The 21,452-nt window shown below is 40.9% G+C and overlaps 1 protein-coding gene across 1 annotated transcript in view; it reads left to right on the forward strand.

Moving 5' to 3' along the window:
• GLIS3 (GLIS family zinc finger 3) overlaps positions 1 to 21,452 on the forward strand; it is a 139,112-nt gene that overhangs the window by 91,553 nt on the left and 26,107 nt on the right. Inside the window, exons 6-7 of the mRNA XM_055791691.1 lie at positions 10,958 to 11,099; positions 20,603 to 20,765. Coding sequence (XP_055647666.1) covers positions 10,958 to 11,099; positions 20,603 to 20,765 — 305 coding nt within the window. The remainder of the gene's footprint in view (positions 1 to 10,957; positions 11,100 to 20,602; positions 20,766 to 21,452) is intronic.

Consider the following 21,452-nt stretch of genomic DNA (forward strand, 5'->3'; position numbering starts at 1 on the left):
AACTGCTTTGTTTGTGAACACCTGCCTTGTGGGGAGCAAACAGCCAGATGCTGTAGTATTAGCCCACTTTGCGTCTGTGTTCTTCAGGTTTCACTTGCCCTTATTCAAACTCTTAGTTCAGATTTCACTCTTAAAACTGCAAAAGGGAGAGAACAGACTGAAAGAGAAGCAAATCTAATTTCTTGCGTTGAGAGCAGTTGAACATAAGGATGTTTTCCCTCATTTGTCCTCTATGGAGTCTTTTTAAAAGATGTCATGAATGCAAAAAGAAGTGCATTCAGGGGCTAAGGGTCGGTGAGCAGTGCCCATGGCAACTAAGAAACTATTCTGCAGAAAAAAATGTTGTAAAGACCAAGTGTTTTAATCCCCGACTTTCATCCCTTTACTTCCTGTTTTCAAAATGAAATATAAATCAGGCACCATGGGATGCAGCAGTTTTTCCTGAAAGGGATGTTGGCAAAAAAGGGATTAGGAATGGGTAGCAGTGTTTAAGGAATTTAATCATTCAATTTGTTGGAAAACTTTTGAAACTACAAATGGCCAGTTCTTTTGAGTGTGGTTGGTGAGAAACAGGGAAACAGACCCTGAAAATGAAGGAGGGCTGGCTGTGACTGACTCGCTCCCCTGCAGCTGCTGCAGTGACAGCAAAGTGCGCTGTGGAGGCATGTCTTGCAAGGTAACTCCATCGTGGGGGATATGCTTTGCCAGCAGTGCATGTAGAACTCTGCTCTCCAGGGAGGCGGAAACACCAAAACCCCTGTATGGTTTTCATGGTGCTCAGGCAGCTGTGGCAGTTGTTATAACCAGGAGATTGTTGGTTCACTAATGTTAACATTTGCTATTTCACATGGTGATTCCTCCCTACATTTGCTTTCTACCCTAGGCTTGTACTCTTGTGAGCTTTGGCAGTATGACATGTTGAAAAGTGTACCAGAAGGAATGAGTATTGTCACCCTCGTTGCATTTACACACATGCCAAAAAAAGATCCAGGTTGTCTCAAAACTCCGTAAACAACTGTAGTGCATGCCCACAGCATTTTGTATTCCTCAGTTTGTTTTTGGCAGCAAACAATATAGTTTTCTCCGGTTATGAGTTTTCACTTCCCTGCCACAGCATATGCATGAAGGTGGGCTTGAGCGAGCAGGAACCCTTCTTTATATAGGGGCCTGTCTGACAGGGTCCCTTGAGAGGCAGTCCTGAAGGGCCAAGGGGTCCAGGAGGGCTGGGCGTTCCTCAAGAAGGAGATCCTAAAGGCACAGGAACAGGCTGTCCCCATGTGCTGGAAGACAAGTCAGCAGGGGAGAAGCCCAGCCTGGCTGAACAGAGAGCTTTGGCTGGAACTCAGGGGAAAAGGAGAGTTTAGCACCTTTGGAAGAAGGGGCAGGCAAATTGGGAAGACTATAAGGATGCCCTGAGGTTATGTAGGGAGAAAATTAGAAAGGCCAGAGCCCCACTAGAACTTAATCTGGCTACTGCTGTAAAAAGCAATTAAATATGTTCCTATAAACACATTAGAAACAAAAGGGCTAAGGGGAATCTCCATCCTTCATTGGATGTGGGGGGAAACTTACTGACAAAGGGTGAGGAAAAAGCTGAGGTACTTAATGCTGCCTTTGCCTCAGTCTTTAATGGTATGCCTGGTTTTTCTTCAGGTATCCAGCCCCCTGAGCTGGAAGACAGGGATGGGGAGCAGAATGAAGCCCACATAATCCAAGGGGAAACGGTCAGTGACCTGCCACACTAGACATGCACAAGTCTATGGGGCTACATGGGATGCACCCAAGGGTACTGAGAAGAGCTCACCGAGCCGCTTTCCATTATTTATCAACAGTCCTGGCTAACCAGGGAGGTCCTAGAAGACTGGAGGTTAGCCAGTGTGACGCCTGTCTACAGTAAGGGCCAGAAGGAGGCTCTGGGTAACTACAGGCCTGTCAGTCTTGACTCCTGTGCTGGGGAAGGTTATGGAGCAGATCACCTTGAGTGCCATCACACAGCATGTGTGGGACAACCAGGGGACCAGGCCCAGCCAGCATGGGTTTATGAAAGGCAAGTCCTGCTTGATGAACCTGATCTCCTTCTACAGCAAGACGACCTGCCTAGTGGATGAGGGAAAGGCTGTGGATGTTGTCTACCTAGACTTAGTAAAGCCCTTGACGCCATTTCCCACAGGATTCTCCAGGAGAAGCTGGCTGCTCATGGCTTGGACGGGTGCGCTTTGCGCTGGGTTAAAAGCTGGCTGGATGGCTGAGCCCAAAGAGTGGTGGTGAATGGAGTCACATCCAGCTGGTGGCTGGTCACAAGTGGTGTTCCCCAGGGCTCAGTGCTGGGCCAGTCCTGTTTAATATCTATCGACGATCTGGATGAAGGGATCAAGTGCACCCTCAGTAAGTTTGCAGATGACACCAGTTGTGGGGGAGTGTTGATCCTGTCTGGAGGACAGGAAGGCTCTGCAGAGGGATCTGGACATGCCGGACCGATGGGCCGAGGCCAGCTGGATGAGGTTCAAGAAGGCTCCGTGCCGGGTCCTGCACCTGGGTCACACCAGCCCCACACAGCGCTACAGGCTGGGGCAGAGCGGCTGGAAAGGGCCTGGTGGGAAAGGGCCTGGGGGTGCTGGTCGGCAGCAGGCTGGGCATGAGCCAGCAGTGTGCTCAGGTGGCCAAGGAGGCCAGCAGCACCCTGGCTTGTGTCAGGAGCAGTGTGGCCAGCAGGGCAAGGGAAGGGACTGTCCCCCTGCACTGGGCACTGGTGAGGCTGCACCTCGAACCCTGTGTTCAGGTCTGGGCCCCTCACTGCAGGAGGGACGTAGAGGGGCTGCAGCGTGTCCAGGGAAGGGCCACGGGGCTGGGGAAGGGTCTGGAGCACAAGTCTTATTATGAGGAGTGTCTGTGGGAACTGGGGCTGTTTAGCCTGGAGAGGAGAAGGCTCAGGGGAGACCTTGTTGTTCTCTACCTGAAAGGAGGGTGTAGCAAGGTGGGCGTTAGTCTTTTCCCAAGTAGCAAGTGATAGGATGAGAGGAAATGGCCTCAAGTTGCTCCATGGGAGGCTTAGATTAGATATTAGGAACAATTTCTTCACCAAAAAGGTGGCCAAGCGTTGGAACAGGGAGGTGGTGGAATCGCCATCCCTGGAGGTCTTTAAAAGATATGTAGATGCAGTGCTTAGGGACATGGTTTAGTGATGGACTTGGTAGTCGTGGGTTAACGGTTAAACTTGATGATCTCAAAGGTCTTTTCCAACCTAAATGATTCTATGATTCTATAGTTCTATGACTCTTATTACCCAGGCAACTTCAGTCTGTGCATTAAATGTGCTATCCTGTCCATGATGCTACTTAAGCATCACCAACATCTGAGCAAGCAGTATTGAAGCTGTGTAAAGGATGCCTAAAAGGTTGCAGTTAACCACCTGGAAGCAGCCTAAACACCCTTCAAGTCCTTATGACTGTCCTCATTGAATGTCCCTGTTCCAAGCTGGGACCTCTTCTGCATCCATTGTTGACATGCAGATTTCACGCTGCTGGAGGTGGGTATTGGCAACTAGCCTGCATTGGCAGGTACTGATTTTGGAGTCCTCAGTACTGCTCCTGAAGTAATCATATACTGGCTTCACTGGAAGTCCCCGTATGTGCACCTTCATCTGCCCATTTGTTTCCTCCTGGTGCTGCAGAGCTCAGCCCCATCTGTTGACACAGTCATTTGTGAGACTGCACTGTAAACTGAATCAGGGTTTAGCAACAACAAAAAGCCCAACCTGAAACAGAAATGACCCATAATAAATGGGAGGCTGCAGGAACTCTGAAAGTTAGCAATGCCAGCCTAATCAGCACATCGTATCATCCAGCCAGGAAACACACTAAACAGACAACTCACGGACAGTAGATGAAACTGTCCTAAGGAATCTTTGCAAGAGTAAAAATCATACACCTAAAGGCAGATTATTTGGATCTTTTCCTAGTAAAGCTGCCACAGTTTTTCCAGGTCTAGCCTTAAGCTGTATTCAGGGTATTCTTTTGAGAAGGTGAATATTTCCTTGTAGGAACTGATACATGCATGAACTTAAGTTCCAGTGGAAATTAACACAAAATCAAATGTTTAAAGTGAAGGCCAGTGTTATATAAAGGATGCTTCAGAGTTTAAAAAAAGAATGTCAAATCTGAAAATCTTTGTTTCTGTATACTAACAATTGCTGATGTTATCTACAGTGGCAATTTTTGGTAAGCTGTGACAGGGAAAAAAAATGTGTTTGTGGTAAGTGAAGCACCACAAAAGAGCAATTTTTTCCCTGCTTTTTGAATCGCACAGCACAGCTCTTAGGTTGGTGTTCACACCAAAACCACCTAAAAGCCTCTTAGAACTGTGAGAAAGAGAGGATGAAAGAGAAAGCACCATAGCTTTAATGTAGTTGGTTTTTTTAATGTAGTAATGCCTTTTTATAAGAGTTGCATGTTTTCAGATTTGATGCAATCTGGTATGGGGCAGGGAGAGAAGTAATTGTGTGTGCGCACATGCACGCACTTGAATCTCTATGGGTGCTTTCCAGTTCTATGGCTGGAGTGAGAAAGAAACAAAAGCAGAATTTGTGAAAATGTGGACTTCTCCAAAACAGTGGCTGTCATGACAAGGAGCATGCTTAGGAGTCTTCTGTGTCAAAACACATTACTTCCAAATATGTAGACCAAAATAATAATCAGTTTTCAACAGAACTGTGACCAAACAAGCTTTTTTGTTTATTTCAGAAAATGGCCACTTAGAATACATCTCATTCAAACTGTACTTCCCTTCTTTAAAGTAAGATTCTCAATTTGATTTTTTTAAATTTGTTTCCTTTCAGATCTGTCCCAGCTGTAATCTTCCCCCATAAAATGATGTTCTTGGTGTTCTATATAATTTTTATGAGGAGATAACCCAAAGTATTTCTAATTTTAGAATAATACCAATCAAATGAAAATTCTCTGTTCTATATGCCATAAAAGTAGAATTCATTTCACGGTCATCAATTTTAATGTAACAGTGTTTTCTTCTTGTAGTATTGCTTCAAAATCAGAATTTCTTCTTGACTTGACATTTGCCAAAGTTAGCTGATTGTGTAGGTTCTAGGTCCTTCTGATTTTTAATGCAGGAGGCTGAAAAACATATATGGTATGTTTTCCTGATTTAGGTCACAAAGATGGAAGCCATTTTTGTATTTGAACTCAAATGTTTGTAGTAAAACTCTGAGAGGAGCAAAAGTAACTGTTTCTTGTATAGAACCTTACATCCCTGTTGTGCAGATAGGCTAATTTAACTTGAAATTTGTTGGGTTTTCCCAGCTGAAAATTTAATTGAAGCAGAATCTAGGGGCAGATGAAAATAGCATGCACATATATCTGAAAGCTGTGGTAGACAATTAGCAGAATAGTGAATGCTATGGCTCTCTAGAAATCCTGCCCAGATGACTCACTGGAAACAAAGGTTATTGAGGAATTTCTTCTGTCTGCATTGCATCTTTGCCCAAAATGTCTGTAGCCTCCAGAAGCAAGAATTAGAACACTGAGCAAGCATAACTTTTAGCAAGCATAAACTTTGTTGTCAAAAAAGTTTAGCACTGTGCAAGAAAGCAGTGGAGCTTGAAGCTGATCTGCACGAGTAAAGGGATGATCTGGCAAATAAACCTCTAATATGGGTAAACATTGTCACATACCTTGGCTTCATATTGAACTTGTAATTTTCTAATGGTCACATCTGTGTACTGTCAATGCCATGTTGTTAACAGGACATAATTTTATTCTAACTGTGTAAGCAAATATTAAATTCTGGCTGCTCCTTAAGAAAGCTAGTACAATATGTAGCGCTATGTAGACAGATCATGCTTCACTCTCCCCATGCCAACTTGACTTACACACAATAAAAGAGCAGAAGACTACTGGCTTTTCTCTGCTTGACAAATAGGACTTAGTAAACGGAATACACAGACTATCTGAATAAAACAAAACGCATTTATAAAGCTATTACAGTTAGCGTAAAACAATTCTTCTCAATGAAACGTATCAGCATTAGAGTTTTTTTTTTTGCTGGTTTTAAAGATAGCAGACACAGATCTTACCTGCTTCAAGATAAGTAGACTATAACCAATGGCTTCGTTACATATGGAAATACTCTACTAGGTGCACAAAATACATACAGTCCATTAAGCCTGCTTTCATGAAAGCAAGATTTTAAATGGCCTGTTTGAATGGCTGGAGGAGTCTGGACTTAGACGAAGAATTGCTAGAGTTAATCTGAGTACATATAGGCAGGTTTTGAAATTACAGAGTTCCTATTTCATGTGATTTGGAAACTGATCATGTTTGAGGAGTTCTAAACTACTTTGCTTCTGACTAAGTGTATTCATAACCACACATTTCTTATGTTTTCCTTGATGGTGTCTGATTTCTATTGAATAGGAATAACGCTGAATAAAATAGCCAGGTTGTACAAAAACATGCAGATGTCAGATAAAGCACACATTGGTTAGAGAATATAGAATAAATGATCTTTTCTTTTAAGGAGACATTTTCTCTGGAATTACGTCATGTACCAGATCAACAGCATGTCTCTGCTCTTGGATTCAGATATAATGAAACTGAAAATGAAAGAATATAGAATCTTACTCCCTTAGTTCTGCTTGTTTCATTTAATCTTGGGTAATTATTTAATCGTATCTAGAATGAACAGGAGTAGAATTTCCATCTATTATCCTGAAAGCTGATAAATATTAGTTGATTGTTGCAGAAGTAAAACAATTGTAAATCATGACTGACAGTGATTTGTTTCGTGTATTAGAAAAAACCTGCCACATTGTGATAACAGGAATGTCTCAGATTTCCAAATACAAAACTTAACAAGTCTTCCATACATCGAATTATTAACACAGAAAATCTATTATTTAGAACAAATATTTCGTACAGGGAAGTTATAATGGAGCTGAGCAGTTGATTATTAACTTGCCCCGTGGTCAGTCATAAATTTAGTCTACGTTACAGCACACAGAAAATGTCTGTGCTCAGCATGGCAAAATTGTCAGTTACTGATTGCGTCATTCAGCCAGGTACCTTTCTAACCTTACAGTTCTCAAAAATATTTGATTGGCAAGCTTTTGGTCCCATTGTGATTGTACTGGTGCTCAGCTGAGTGATCATGAAGGCAGCAACATGATCATGGGGCAAGCAAGGTATTACAGCCAGGATGCTGGGAAATTTGTGCTGGGCTATGATCTATATGCAGAAGTCAAAGAAAGTGTCAACTGTCTTTTACAGCTGGTTGATTAGCCTACAGTCTAGACTGGAAAAGAAATGCATTGTCATTAGAGCAAAGCAAGAATCAGACTGCAGCAGTTAGATCTGGGCAATTATTCTTTCTCCTTTATAGCTTTTTTAACTGAAGGTAAAATTTTATGGATTTAATGAATGGATGGTTTATTTGCTTGTTTTTAAGATCATCTGTATTTTCATTGTCTGTTCTGTGTTTCTTCACGTACTAAAGAAAAATTGTTACTTGGATTTCCCTGTTCTTGACAAAATGAAAAACATTGGTTTCAGATAATTTTTTTTATTAAAAGTTTTCTATAAAATATGCAAAAATATTTGACTGAGATAGGTTTTTTTCTTGACCTGAATGTCTTTACAGGGAAAAGCAATGCCTTGATCAGCCATATTTGAACCAGTGTGGTTTTTGCACTCAATGTTGTTCCCAAAAGGCCACAGCTTTTATGCCAGCCCTGTTAGTGGTGCAGAGGAAAGATCTGGAAAAAACATTACACAGAGAATGAGCTTTAGATGGCAGAGGAAGGAGGACCCAGCAACCAAAGCATGATTACTGCCTCTCTTAAGAGAAAAGAGCAATGGTGGGGAATGCAGTTTTACGGAACTTGTGTCTAGTTTGGGAAGCAGCTGTGATTTAATGGCTGGTTCTGCTAAAGGAAGCTTACCTGCTTCTGGTTCTGCTCTACTCAGCAGTAGAGTAGACAAGAGGTCTCCCACCCCTTGCTCCCTACCCTTTCCAACAGTGCAACAGTAATTACTCTTAAAGGCCAACTCGCATACATACCCTGCATTAAAGTTACTCCCAGCAGCTGTTACCTGGTGAGGGCTTATAAAAGGCCTGTGGTAGTATTTTTAGTGGCAATTTGAATTAACAGTGTGTGCCTGCAGTTGCGTAAGTCACTGTAATATCTACCTCTTGCTCAGGATATTTTATTGTATGTATCTTAAATACATATATGGTCATGCTAATATTACTTGTCATGATATACAACACAGGTATGTGAGTGTGTATGTAAGTTTATAAAATCTATTTCTAGCCCTTGTGGTTCTAAATATGAATCAATAATGATGAGCAAATAATGATGAGTGCATGGATTAAGAACTATCTTCAGAAATCAGATCACAGCTGTCTCCCGGTTTATTTCCCTGTTTTCTGTTGTTGACCCTGGGTTTTGTTTTTATAAGCATTGACATTGGGCAAGCCAGAAAATTTATGCCAGCGTAGGTTGTCAGGATAGATTTGTTCTCAGTATCAAAAAATTTGCAAATGCCAAACAAACCTCCCGAACAGTGCAAAAGTGAACAATGTGTAAAATAGGCTGTTGCTGTTATATAATAAGTGTAACTAATCTGTAAATACTTAGCTCTTGTTTCCTTGTTCTGCTTACTGTTTCATCCATATAAGTGCTATCCAATCATAGATAATTGATCAGTTTCTTACTTACAGGAAAACCCAACCAATGGCACAAGCAACCTCATTAAAGTTCTATTTTGTTTGATAGAATCCTATGTTTTTTTATAGAAGTCAGATGTTTTCCATATTTACTTTCATATTAAATTCTATAGAAATTTAAAGTCACATTATGCTTATTAATAATGTAACTGATAAGAATTTGAATCTGGATACATCTGTCATTTAATTTCACATGCACTTAATTTCATGAAAAAGCCATGTTACTAGTGTAAAAGTAGTCTAGCAGTAAAACTAGAACAACTAGTGGATAATAGACAGCCATATATAGTACAGGGCAAGAAACATTTCTAGTTATAACAAGTTGTAAATATGGATAATAAATGAAAGACATTTGTCTCCCTTCCTTTCTCCCTTTCTCTCTTTTCTCCCCTCTACCCATTCTTTTTCTGTCTGTACAATTCTAGAATAACAAATATACCTTACAAAGGTAGTGTACCTTTGAGCTTAATGATGACTCCCTAAATTTTTAAGAGAAGGAATAATGCACAGCACACACAGTGTGCATAGGTATCATAGGCTGCATATACCTCTTATGTCACCCTGCCTCAGCTTCTAATGATGTGTAAGACCAACTCTCAACTCTGTTGCATCAGTTTTATACTAATGCATATTGTCAGAAGTCATTTGAATGATTATCAGTATCTTGTGGCACAGTAATGGGTCTTTCTACAGTTACATTCAGAATCCTTCCCTCTTACTCTTTTTTCTTCATTTCTGGGTATAGGATAGACAGAAATTTCTCTTGTTGCTCTTCCTTTCCTTAGGAGTTTGTTAGAGGTGCTAGTTATGTTCTAGTTATTGCTAGTTGCTTATCTTTCATGGCACCAAACAGAGAGGAGAAGCCCCAGTTGCTTCTGTGAGATTTGCTTCTCGGGACTCTGATGCATGAGTGCAGCAAATCCTACTGCAGTAGGTCAGGTTTCTGTCCGTCATGATGCATGAGCTATCCTTCATCAGCATGGGTGACAGAACAGGATATTTGTCTGCATCTCAGCCATTGCAGTGGCCCACATGCATATAAGCACAGACCCTCCTTCATGCTTTCAAAAGAAAGAATACACCAACCTGTGAGCTGAAATGGCCATAACAGGCAAATATTTGTATATATATATATATATATATATATATATATATATATATATATATACACAAAAATATACATATATATATCCAACAGTGACATCAGGCAGGGAGTTGAGACAGGCATCAGTCTCAGCAGCCTGCAGCAGCGTCCATCTGCCAGAAAGCTGAGAATGCAATTTTGTGTTACAGCTAGGGCAGCCTTGTATCAGGGTGCTGCAGCAGGCTTTCTCCCTTTTCCTTATTTTAGTTTGGGGATTTTTTTTTAAAGAAGGCATTATTTTATTGTATTGTTGCCTCAGGATGAGACTGTTCATCCATTTTCATCTGAAAGAAATCTCTTACTATGAATTTGTTTATTAATTGTTGGCAGAGTGAAATTTCTGCTGGATCAGCCAGATAAACAGACTTTCTGTTGATGGATCAGGTACCAGCCAAGTGGCCATGCACGCAGCTGGGATTAGTGGCAGTGGTGGAGTACTGACTTTCACATCAGTTCACCCATAATGTGAAAGAAATGCAATCCTAGTTACTTTAACAATGTGGTCACAAGAAAACTTTGGTCCATATGAAGTGGTACCACTTCCATCCTGACCATCTTGAGTGATACCAGCCCTGGCTGCTTGCTGCCAGTTGCTTGTTTCCAGTGCCACAGCACCTTTGCTTTTCTCATCCTTCAGTGAGCCGGTTCAGGGCACTAAACTAGAAGGAAAATACTTGTATTTTTTGTAGTATCCTTCTGCTGATACGACACATCAGACAATTGATAAATCTCTATTATCCATTAATCAGGACACTTCTCTCTTGTACAGTGTATGACAAGAGAACACACTTAAGTCCATCTGTCCAAGGTCCTGTCGGTACAAGTAGCCCTTGTCCTGAGTATAGTCTTGTTAAGCATCTGGAAGAGTTTCCTTCTTCAGATTCAAAAAATGCCTGCTATAATGGAAGGTTTAGCCAGGATTTAAAAGAGAAGAATTCTGCTTCTGCTCCTTTTCTTTCTCTAACCTCTCAACATTTCTGCATGATAAATTTTCAGTGTCCTGAGGGGTTTTGTGATTTATTTCCATTTTTTGTCCATGTTATAATAATTTCTCCTTTTTTATCTCTTGTGTTTCAGTTGCAATCAAGCTCAGAACTTGGCCAGGACATCCTGAATGACTGCCTTGCAATCCAGCCCCTACAGCCAGCCCCATTACTGCATGATGCTGCAGATAATACCCCGGGACACAGCCCAGGGTCTGCTCATGGTATTTACCCAGGTATAGAAAAGACAGATAAACAGGCTGCTATTTTATTGCTCACTTAAGATTAGGATAATTTTGTAGTGTATGTTGTACTTTGCAGAGTAGGATGTACTCTGAAATCTCTATCTATCTCATGAGGAGGACAGAACCTGCAAAGTAATATAAAAAGATAGATTTTTAACAGACTCTTACACTTTTTGAAGGGAGGCAGGACAAACCGTATTTTATCCATGAAAAGAGCAGTGTTTTTGCTCTATAGGCATTTGACTTCTGCTAGAAATTCACTTGTACCATTCCTTGCAGACTTCTTGAATACATTAAGCTTCATTGAAAATCAGAGTATTTTTCCTCTTCCTTATTCATAGATCACCTATCAGTTTTTCAATGGATCTACAGTAATGAACTTAAATGCTGCATTATGAGCTCTCATATTATGACTGTAAATACACCAATAAGCTATACATATGCCGTTGATGCTATAAATGTGATAATTCTGTTTTATTGTTAAGTTAAGTATCTTGAGATTTTCATATTAAAATACCTAACTGTCATACCTGGCAAATGTAAAATTGCTGTTTACATTTCAGCTAAATTTGAAACATCTGACAAATTAAGAGCGATAATACATCTCAAAGCTCAAGACAACGATGGGCAGTATGTTAACATTTTTGAACGCAGTATTTTAGTAGTTGTAAAGATGTCTGTATTTAAATTTCAGGCAGAATGCATTAAGTCTTCTAGCAGTTCAACTTTTAATTGAGGACGAGATGTAGGAAGCAAAAGAATTGGCTGAATGTTATATGTAGTGCTGAAAATGACCTTACATGTAGTGGCCACTTCAGTTAAGTGGTTCTGTTTTACTGTGAGGCTTGTAAACCTATGAATTCTATGATACATCTTTGTCAAGGCTGTTGTGAGCTACACACAAATTGGTGGTGATGTAGGTTTATGTGACAAAAATCAGGACATTTAAAGCTGTGATTGACTGTATCCTAATTTATAAAATACTTGGTATTGTATGCTGTTAACTTTTAAATGCTTTCATCTGAGTGTAGCACCTGTTTTTTGAAAGCTAAAGGAAATTTCAGGTTTTGTGATCAGGTCAGAAAAAGATCTGATTTTGGCCAGAGAACCTCTAGCAATGTTGGGTTGGTTACAGTTGCTTATTTTGTGTTATACTTTGACAGGGAGTTGGAAATTTAAAAGACTTTATTGGCATTACCCACTGTAATGCACAAACCTGAGAAAGAAAAAAAGACTTCACTTTCCCTTTTCAAGTCCCTAGATAGGATGAAAAAATCCCTAAAGTTGAAAAAATCATAAATAATGCAATTAAAAAAATATTTTTACTGTGCTGTTTCGTTAAAATTTGACCATTCCATATTTAAGAATAAACTGGAATGTGCCATACTTTTATAAATAGTTACTGTCACACTTTACTCTGCTCCAGAACAAGTGAACGATATTACTAAAGCTTGTAAAGTGCTTTGTTTTCTTTGCAAGTTGGAAAATAAAATTACATCAGGAAAGTTACAGAAGGTTTGGCAATTCTAAGTGTATTTTAAATAATTATGCTCCAGTACTGTGAAACTTTGACCTAACTACTTTTATGCCTATGACTTAAGATGTGCTTTACTTAAGTAACACTTTTCCTTGTGTGGGGTTTTTTCCCCAGTGAAATAGTACTGAGCTAGGTGCTCTTACACACATAGTAACAAAGAATTTATTCCCAAAGTAGTTTATATCTAAGATAACGTTAGGGCAGTAGGTAGATACAACAGGCAGGTAGAGGACAGAGGACTCATACAGGAAAAATGAAAGAAGTTTATTAAAGCAATCAACCCAGTGAGTGAGCTCCCTAACCATCAGGCACCACAGGCAGTGTGAGAGATGTTTGAAGAAAAAAGCAGTCTGTTAATATTAACAGCCTTGGTAAGTAGTTACAGTCGTTACCGGGAGAAAAAAAAAATGCCAAGGAAGAACTGAGGTATAGATGGCCATTGCAGTGAAAAAGAGTTGTGTTTGATACATAGGGAATGGATGCAAAAGAGGAGGTCACGTAGGGTAACCAACAATCAAGAGAGTCTGTGTTGTCACCGTTTTGGCTGAATTTAACTATGGTAGACATATTCAGAATTCCTGCTAAATCTGATGTATTACCGGGTAGGACCATATACATACACACTGCAGGAGGCTGAAAAGTGTTAATATTACTATGTTATCTATTTTAAGGAGGATAGTTTATTTCCCTTCAGACTTGTCCTTTTATTCACCAGTTTTACTTCTAAGTTTATAATTTCCAGATTGAGACAGCTTAATGGTTGTCCAAAAATTGACTTAATGGTTAGGTTCACATTGTGAAGAAGAGAACATTTACTACTGAATTAGTACAAACATTGTAAGTAACAAGGCAATTGCACCATTTATAGTTGCTTTCTTCATGACAAAACAAATTCAGAAACTGCAATACACTGAAAGAAAATCATCTGTCTTGAAAGTCAGGGATGTGATGTAAAGATGTCATGGCAGGAACAATTTTAAATCCTAATCCAGACCCCACTTTATTGCTTCAGGGATTTAATTATTTCTTAATCTCAGAAACTACAGGTGCTTCCAGGGTGGCCACCTTACTCAACTAATAATCAGTCCAGCTGCCCATCATTGCGAGTATCCAGCAAGAAGACTAGAAAAAGTTTTATCATGTCCAGCTCAGAGGAGAGATCAAAGAATGTTCAAGAATTAGAACCGCGCACCTTTTCTTATTAAAATATAGGCTGCATTGGGTATATAGAATCATAGAATGATTTGGGTTGGAAGGAACTGGACCTTAAAGTTCATACAGTTCCAACCCCCCTGCCATGGGCAGGGACACCTTCCACTAGACCAGGTTGCTCAAAGCCCCGTCCAGCCTGGCCTTGAGCCCTTCCAGGAACAGGGCATCCACAGTTCTTTGAGCAGCCTGTTCCAATGCCTCACCACCCTCATAGAGAAGAATTTCTTCCTAACATCCAATCTAAATCTACCCTCTTTCAGTTTAAAGCCATTCCCCCTTGTCCTGTCACTACATGCCCTTGTAAAAAGTCACTGTCCAGCTTTCCTGAAGGCTCCCTTTAAGTACTAGAAGGCTGCTATAACGTCTCCCTGGAGCCTTCTTTTCTCCAGGCTGAAAACCCCATTCTCTCAGTCTGTCTGGAGAGTGCTCCAGCCCTCTGATCATCTTTGCAGCCTCCTCTGGACTCAGTCTAACAAGTCTATGTCCTTATGTTGGGGGCCTCAGAGCTGAACGCACATCCCACTGAAGTACTGGCTTTTCTGTGCTCAGGGTGTCACAGCTCTGTGCCCTGCCCAATGGGGCAGCCAGGGGGGCTCTGCTGGTGCCCATGGGCAATGTCAGGCGCTGCATTGCCCACCTGCCCATGGAGGGACTGGCTCCTGCTCCCTGCTCCCCACTCCCTGCTCTGGCGCTGCTGTTGTGCTGGCATTGACACCCCATGTCTCCTTCTCACAGCGGCCTTACTTGGGAATTGAGGATTCCTCCCTTTTCATTTTAAAGATGAAGATAATTTTATGCCATGAAAGAGTGCCTGAAAAGTTCCCAAGGCGGAAGTTGCTGGTTGAGGTGGTCTCTCACCCTGTCCTCTTCACACGCATCCCAGTGCCCGGGTGCTTGACGGGCTGTAAGCACAATCACCATTACCTGCTTCTTGCACAGTTACCTTTGGCATTGGGAAATTACTCAGTGCTGACTTTATTTTCTGCAACAATGTTGTACCACCTGTAATTTGTGTGCCTAGAATTATGCCACAGATTTTTAAAGGAAGCGGTGCTAGATGGGCATTTTGTAGAGGTCCAACTGCAGGTGCCCAGTTTGGGGAGACCATGTGCTCAGTTTGCAGGTGCCTAAAAGCAGGCTGGGGCAGCTGGTGGTCAGGGCTCAAATTCTAGGTGCTCTTGCAAAATAGCAAGAACTGGTCCAGAGGTGAAGTGAGGCTCCGGTGCTGGTGGCAGCATTATGGGCAGGCAGGGGAGCCAGCTTCTGGAGAAAGGCAAGGGTGGGCGCAGCAACTCTCCTGCCATGGGCATCCTGCATTTGGGAAAGGAGGAACATGCGCAGAGCACTGGGGATACGCTGCAAAGGTGGCATCAGTGCTTCAATGAAGATTTTCACAGGCAGAGTCTAGGCACAGAAATATCTGGAAGTCCTACCCAGACCCTGTGTTAGAAGTACCTCTCTGTTAGATGCACCTCCACATAAGACCTGGAAGCTGTAGCTGTAGCTCAAGCCAGCTGAGTGTGCAGTGTGGTACATGGGGCTGAATTCTTTGAAAAATCAGTTTTGTCCTTAGACTGGTGTCTCAGTGGGTCATGCGAGCATTTTATATTTTTTTCTCTGTGCTTAGTAATTTGTGTGTGTGATAAATGGAGTGGTATCCCCTGGTGTCACAGAATTGTGCAAACATCTTGGGTAGCAATTGGGAGGCTTTTAGCAAGCATCATTTTACCATTTTTATCAGAGGCCTATAACTACCTGTAAACTAACTCTGATATTTTTATTCTAACTCAGCTGGCAATTCTTCAATTACTTTCTAAATTTTCTTCTCCTATTTTCTGACCTGTGGAGTAGGGGAAAAAGATGATTAGTAGATGGTGTGGTGTCTTAGGATGTTTTTTCACATGTGGAAGGTATTTACCAAAGAACCCACTTTATGTTCTAAATATTTAGATTTCTAAATATTTGAGGCAAGGGATCTCAAAAGACAGGCGCTGATTAAACAGATCTCCAAATAAAGAAGCTGGATTACTGTACAAAGTGCTTTCCTAGACTTGTTTTCTTCTTCTATCCGAATATCTTGAGTGGGTGGACTTTGTAAACCCTTCAGCTTTTTAGGTGCCTCCAGTACTTGGATGCCTCCAGTATCTCTGACCTGCCTGCACAACATCTGAAGAAAGATACAGAGACCATCAGTGCAGATGGTCCATGCAACAGACCCGCTTTGGAGGCTTATTATCTTCATCATGGGATTTTGTCTTCTACTCTATTTCTTACATGATTACTTCTCAAGTTCCATGCACACTGGAGTCTTCAGATTTACAGATGAGCTGGGCAGGATCAAGGCAACAGAGACAGCGTGTTTTACATTTGCTGGGCTTACCATTTATGGCTCAACACAGCACATGTCCTCGTATTCCTGGCCACAAAATCCTGCAGGGAAGTATGGGCTCCCTAGAGGAGGTGAGAGGCAAGAATACATGGAGGTGATGCTCCCAACTGCAAAACAGATTTCAGATTTTTCCTTCTCAGCTAGTAAATTGCTTGTTTACAAGATATGCATAAATATTCCTTACAGAAATGGAAGGTTAAATATAGTAATTAAGAAAAAAACTACTCTTGAATGTATGTGATTTCAATTGACTGAGTTACAAAATGAAATCTTCACACTGTTTTATTCTATATGGAAAGAATTCTCAGCCATACTCCAAATTCGTGCCTGCAGTGGTAAGAGAAGAGGTATTTTTGGGCAGAAATAGATTGACAAGAGTGCTGGTTTGACAGTTATAAATCCAACAAAGTAAATGATACCATTGTTAGTAATATGCAAAGGGGAGGATGATTCTTCTGCATTTAAAAATGTTCCATGATATTACAGGTTTCTGTCTCCATTAAAGAAAAAAGTATGCATTTTTACATATCTTTTTTAAATGCTACTTTTCTGTCTTTTTTTAAAAAAGGAACCATATTCAGAATCAGCTTTTTCTCTTCCAACCACCTAATTTGTTCCTATTGCTTTATGAGAATGCATGTGAATTTAGCTTCTCATTGAGAAGCCTTTACAGAGATATTTTCATGGAAAATACTTATGTGTTGATACATTGATTTGTGGTGAGCCTCCAGAAATGAAAACATGGATCCTCCTTTTCTGTGACTGTAACTCTGTGGGTGTAACTCAATCCAATGTTCACATTCAGGACTAAGATGTTTTATCCATCTTGTAAATCATGTTGTAGCTTGGGCTTTTCAAGGGACACAGAGGAACAGTATCAGCAGTTCTTTGTTTTGTGTTTTTCTGTTGTTTTTTGTGGGTTTTTTTTTTCAGAATATCTGAATCTTTTGAAAATTACTTTAAGTGTATTTTCTCTTGTATTGATAGAAAAGCCTTGTTGTAGGAGCCTTTTTGTAAAGTGATATTTACACTTAATTCTGCATCTTTCTGTGTGTACCTCCCTGGTGGTGGTATATTGGAGTCAGTGAGCATGCTGGTTGCTGTGAACGTTTGTTCAGGTTTATACCGTTCAAATCAGGTGTTTAATGGGATCAGGCACTGCAAAGACATTCTTTGTGTGGATATTTCCTGCCAGCAGTTTGAGCAAGCAACTCACATTTAACAGCTAAACCACTAGAAAACCTTGCCGCACACACAGCTCCAAGAAGAAGTAATCAAGTTATCTAGCAGTTTCTTACATAGTGTCCAAAGTTTTCTGTCAGTCTCTTAAGGCTATCTCTACTAGGGAAATGGACCTGTCACTGACAGTATTTGTTGACTGCCATAGTCTGTAGACTGCCAGTGGCTGACAATGTTTCCCTTCAACTGGTATTTGAAAGTTTCAGGTAGTAGCTTGGACCAATGCCATGTCTACACTAAGAAGTTTTACTAGTAGCATTTCCACTGGGAAGCAGCTGCCAGCCCTGTAATTTCACTTCACTGGGTGTGCCCACCGAGGTGCTTTTGTCAGCACAGTACCTCTGTGTGGCACAGACACTGCCCGTCGGTCTTAACGTGGTCTCCCACACCATCATTTGTGGTGCTACTGTTGGAGGCTTCATTACCAGGCACTGTGGGAGCCCAGCTACACTCGTCTATCATGCTGTGATCATTTAACGTATCCTCTGTACAGTATGTATGCTTTTTCTTCCTTAAATATCCTACCTGCCCCTCTAGTCCCTGCCATAGTTAGCTCTTACTTTACACTGTGTACTGTCTCTTCATCAGAAACAGAAAAAATGTAGAGAGAAGTTGCCGGGAAACCTAGCCAAAAGGTACTATAATAGCAGATACTGCTGTGATGGTAAATATTGCGGTGGGATTCAGGTTGCTCTAGTTCAGAGAAAAGACAGATGAGTTTGCCCATGCCTGGCTGCAGATAACCTGTTCCCAGGGACAGAGTCACCAGGTCTTGGACAGTGCTGTGAGAACCTGTGCTACCACTACAGCCTGGACCAGCTAGAAATGTGCAAGCATAACTTAGGAAGTATTTGCCTGAAATGCTTATCATGGTTGGGGCAGAGAACAGCTATGACAGGGAAAACCAACTTTTACTACCTTTATGCTGGAAACACGGACATAGTCCAGCCTTTTTACTCCTGTTCAAACGCAGCTTTGAATAAATTTGTTTTAGATCACAGTATTGGAAAAGTAAGTTATTTTATTTTCTTACACATTTTAATGTTTTTTCCATGGAAAACTGCAAGTTACCCTTTTTTTGCAAGGAATAATATAAATAGTCTCTGTTTTTATTTAGGTAATTAGGGTTTTCCTTTACAGTGTACTGATTTGTTGAATATTCTTTCTGCTTATTCTGCTGCAATGTGCATTTGGGGTTGGTTTTTTTCAGTATTTTCTTTCACACTGCATGTAAGCATAAAATAATAATTTCAAAAGGTCATTCCTTTGTTTTCCCTTCTGAATTTGTCTTGATGCTACTCTGAGAGATTGGTGTGGAGAGAGTGATTTTTGGGGTGCATGAGCAAAGTGAAAAAACAACAAAAGCTACCTTTATCTGTCTTAGGGGGTGTCTTTCTCAACCCTTTCTTAGTGAGTTATGCTGCTAGCTTAAGTGATGTCTCATCTCCCTGTGGGATCTTCATCCTCTGTATCTTTCTTAAGGTTTGGGATGCCTTCTACTGTCACATGTTTGTTGTCACTTGGATTGCGATTAGAAGGCTCTGGTCCATATGAGAATTAGCAAACAGTAGAGGCTAGTGCCAAGGGCAGCCACAGGCTTTTTTTGTTGGTCCTCCTGGATGTGTGATAGGGCAGCCTCCATTCCTCCAGCTTTGCCCACCAGTGTGGCTCATGCAACTTTCCCTAAGCTTTGACATTACCTCTGCAGCATCTTTATTAGGTGGGTTTATTCACAGAGTGGTTTCCTATCTATCATCTTGCACTGTCTGTGATCACCAGCTGAAAGATGTCTAGGACTGCTCTTTAATGAGGCTACAGTATAATTAAACTCCTGAACCTTTCCTTAAGTCTGCCTTAGCCCGGTGAATATCTAGTGTGTCACAAAGGCTGTTGTGGGAATCAATAGAGGCTTTCCAGAAACAGGCTGAGGACTTGGGACATGACTTTTTACCCTTTTGGTCTTGGATAGCAACATTTAAACTTGTGACCTGTGAAATCATTTTCTTGAAGACAGATCTAAGGTGGGGTTACTCCTAAAGCAGTGTTTGTTCTGCTAGGACTGCAGCAGCCATGCAGGTATTTTAGTCTAGAGCGGTCTTCTACCAATGACAATGCCCTTTGGGGAACCGGTTTGAATTCTAGGATTTTATAAATTAATTTGAATCATTTTCTCCAACATATTCACTAAAACAACACATGTTTTTTAGGTAGAATTTTATTCTGTAAACTAGGTCTAAACAATACTTTTTATAACGAAACTGGAAGACATGACAACTGGTGAGAGATCATTTTCATATGGTAGACAGCCTATCTAGTTTATTCTCAGAGTTCATAAATATTTAAGAGCATGTATTTGGCTGCCTTTCAACATCAACGTAAGCTACCTGACACAGATGTCACTAAAAATAATTAAGAAACAGGATTTTAAGAGGGATTTGGTAATCAGTTACCTTCTGGCTGCCTGATTTCTAGAACTTCTGAAAATGAGGTTACAGGATCTGGGGTCAACTAATGAGGACATTTGGAGGGAGTCCTGTATTGCTTTTTTTTTAATCATCTAGAACCTTTCCTTATTTGGAATGTACATAAGAGCTACGTCACAGAAAATTATGAAACTATTAATGCTGGTTTAAAATTTTTGTGTGCATTATTGGGTAGGCTGGGGGCATTAATAGCAATATTTGAGTTTGGGTTGACCTCTTTAAGAATTCTGGGTTTTTTACAGCTGAGAGGAAAATGTAGAAAATATTTTACTGTTTATGAAACTGTGCTTTGTGTTCACTAGCTCTAAAAATATGTATCTTAGGAAGTATTTGACACCTCTTCTACAACAGAAGCTATAGAATATTTGCAGCCTTATTCAGACAAAATTCCTAAGACAAGGAGCACAGCTATGTCACACCTGTTTTGTAGAAGTGTCATTTGGGAGCAGCAAAGATTATTTTTTATGTGGGTTTTTTTATTTCTTCCCTTTGGACAGAAAACATTTGAGAAAAACTGGTTAGTTTCTAACAATTGGCACTATAGCTTTACGGGTGGTATTACCCATTAGCATTTGGTCAGTTATCAATACTATCACCTGCCTGATGAGGGTTATTTCTCTCCTTTTGCTTTCAGTGGCCATGTTCCCCAGTACACAGACAATTCAAAGTGAAACAGCAACTGGGGCAGTGTCCTTGTCTCATCCCAGCAGCCACCTTTCCTCAGGACATAACGTACAGGGTACTCCTCTCCATCCAACCCACCAGTTACCTCTTCTCTCAGCTGTGGACTCAGAGAGGTAAGACCAGCCCCTGCTTTTCCCATGCTGAGCCTGGGGCAGGACTGCCTTCAGAGCTGCCAGGATGTGTGGAAACTGAATTGTTGGTGTGCAGAAAGTCTCTGGTGGCAGCCCCTGGGTAACAGTTGCTCTGGGTATGGGTTTACCAGGGGAAGGAGGGGTAAAAGGGACCCTGTTATCCAAGCCTGGGCAGGGATGCTTTCCAACCATCTCCATTTCAGGGACTTCTTCCAATCCCCTCTTTATGTCCACCAATGGCCTGACCAAAGAAAGTCATACTGACTGGGACACTAAAACTTCAGAGGAGCCCAGACGTGCCTTAGAGAATGGGGGCCCTGAGATTCATGTTTCTCTTTGCATGTGGTAGGAAAGCCATATTCTGTCAATATTTTCTCAACACTATTTCTGCAGGAGCTTTGCTTTTGTTTTCCTTGACATTTTTATTAAGACCAATAGGTAAAGAAAGAATCTTTAAATCACTGCTTTGAAAGCTTGATTTATACTGAGGATTTATTTTATGCTGTCTAGGTACAAACCTTTGACCATTGCTGTTTCCATTTTAGATATTTCAGGAATGTGAAAGCAGATTACTTGGAAGTGAATTATTTTCAGCAATCTTTGTAATTGTTTATATAGTGTATGGTATTATAGATTTCCACTTAGTTCATTGAACCAGAAGTCTACCAG

This window comes from Falco peregrinus, chromosome Z (assembly GCF_023634155.1).
Source record: "Falco peregrinus isolate bFalPer1 chromosome Z, bFalPer1.pri, whole genome shotgun sequence".
Lineage (NCBI taxonomy): Eukaryota > Metazoa > Chordata > Aves > Falconiformes > Falconidae > Falco > Falco peregrinus.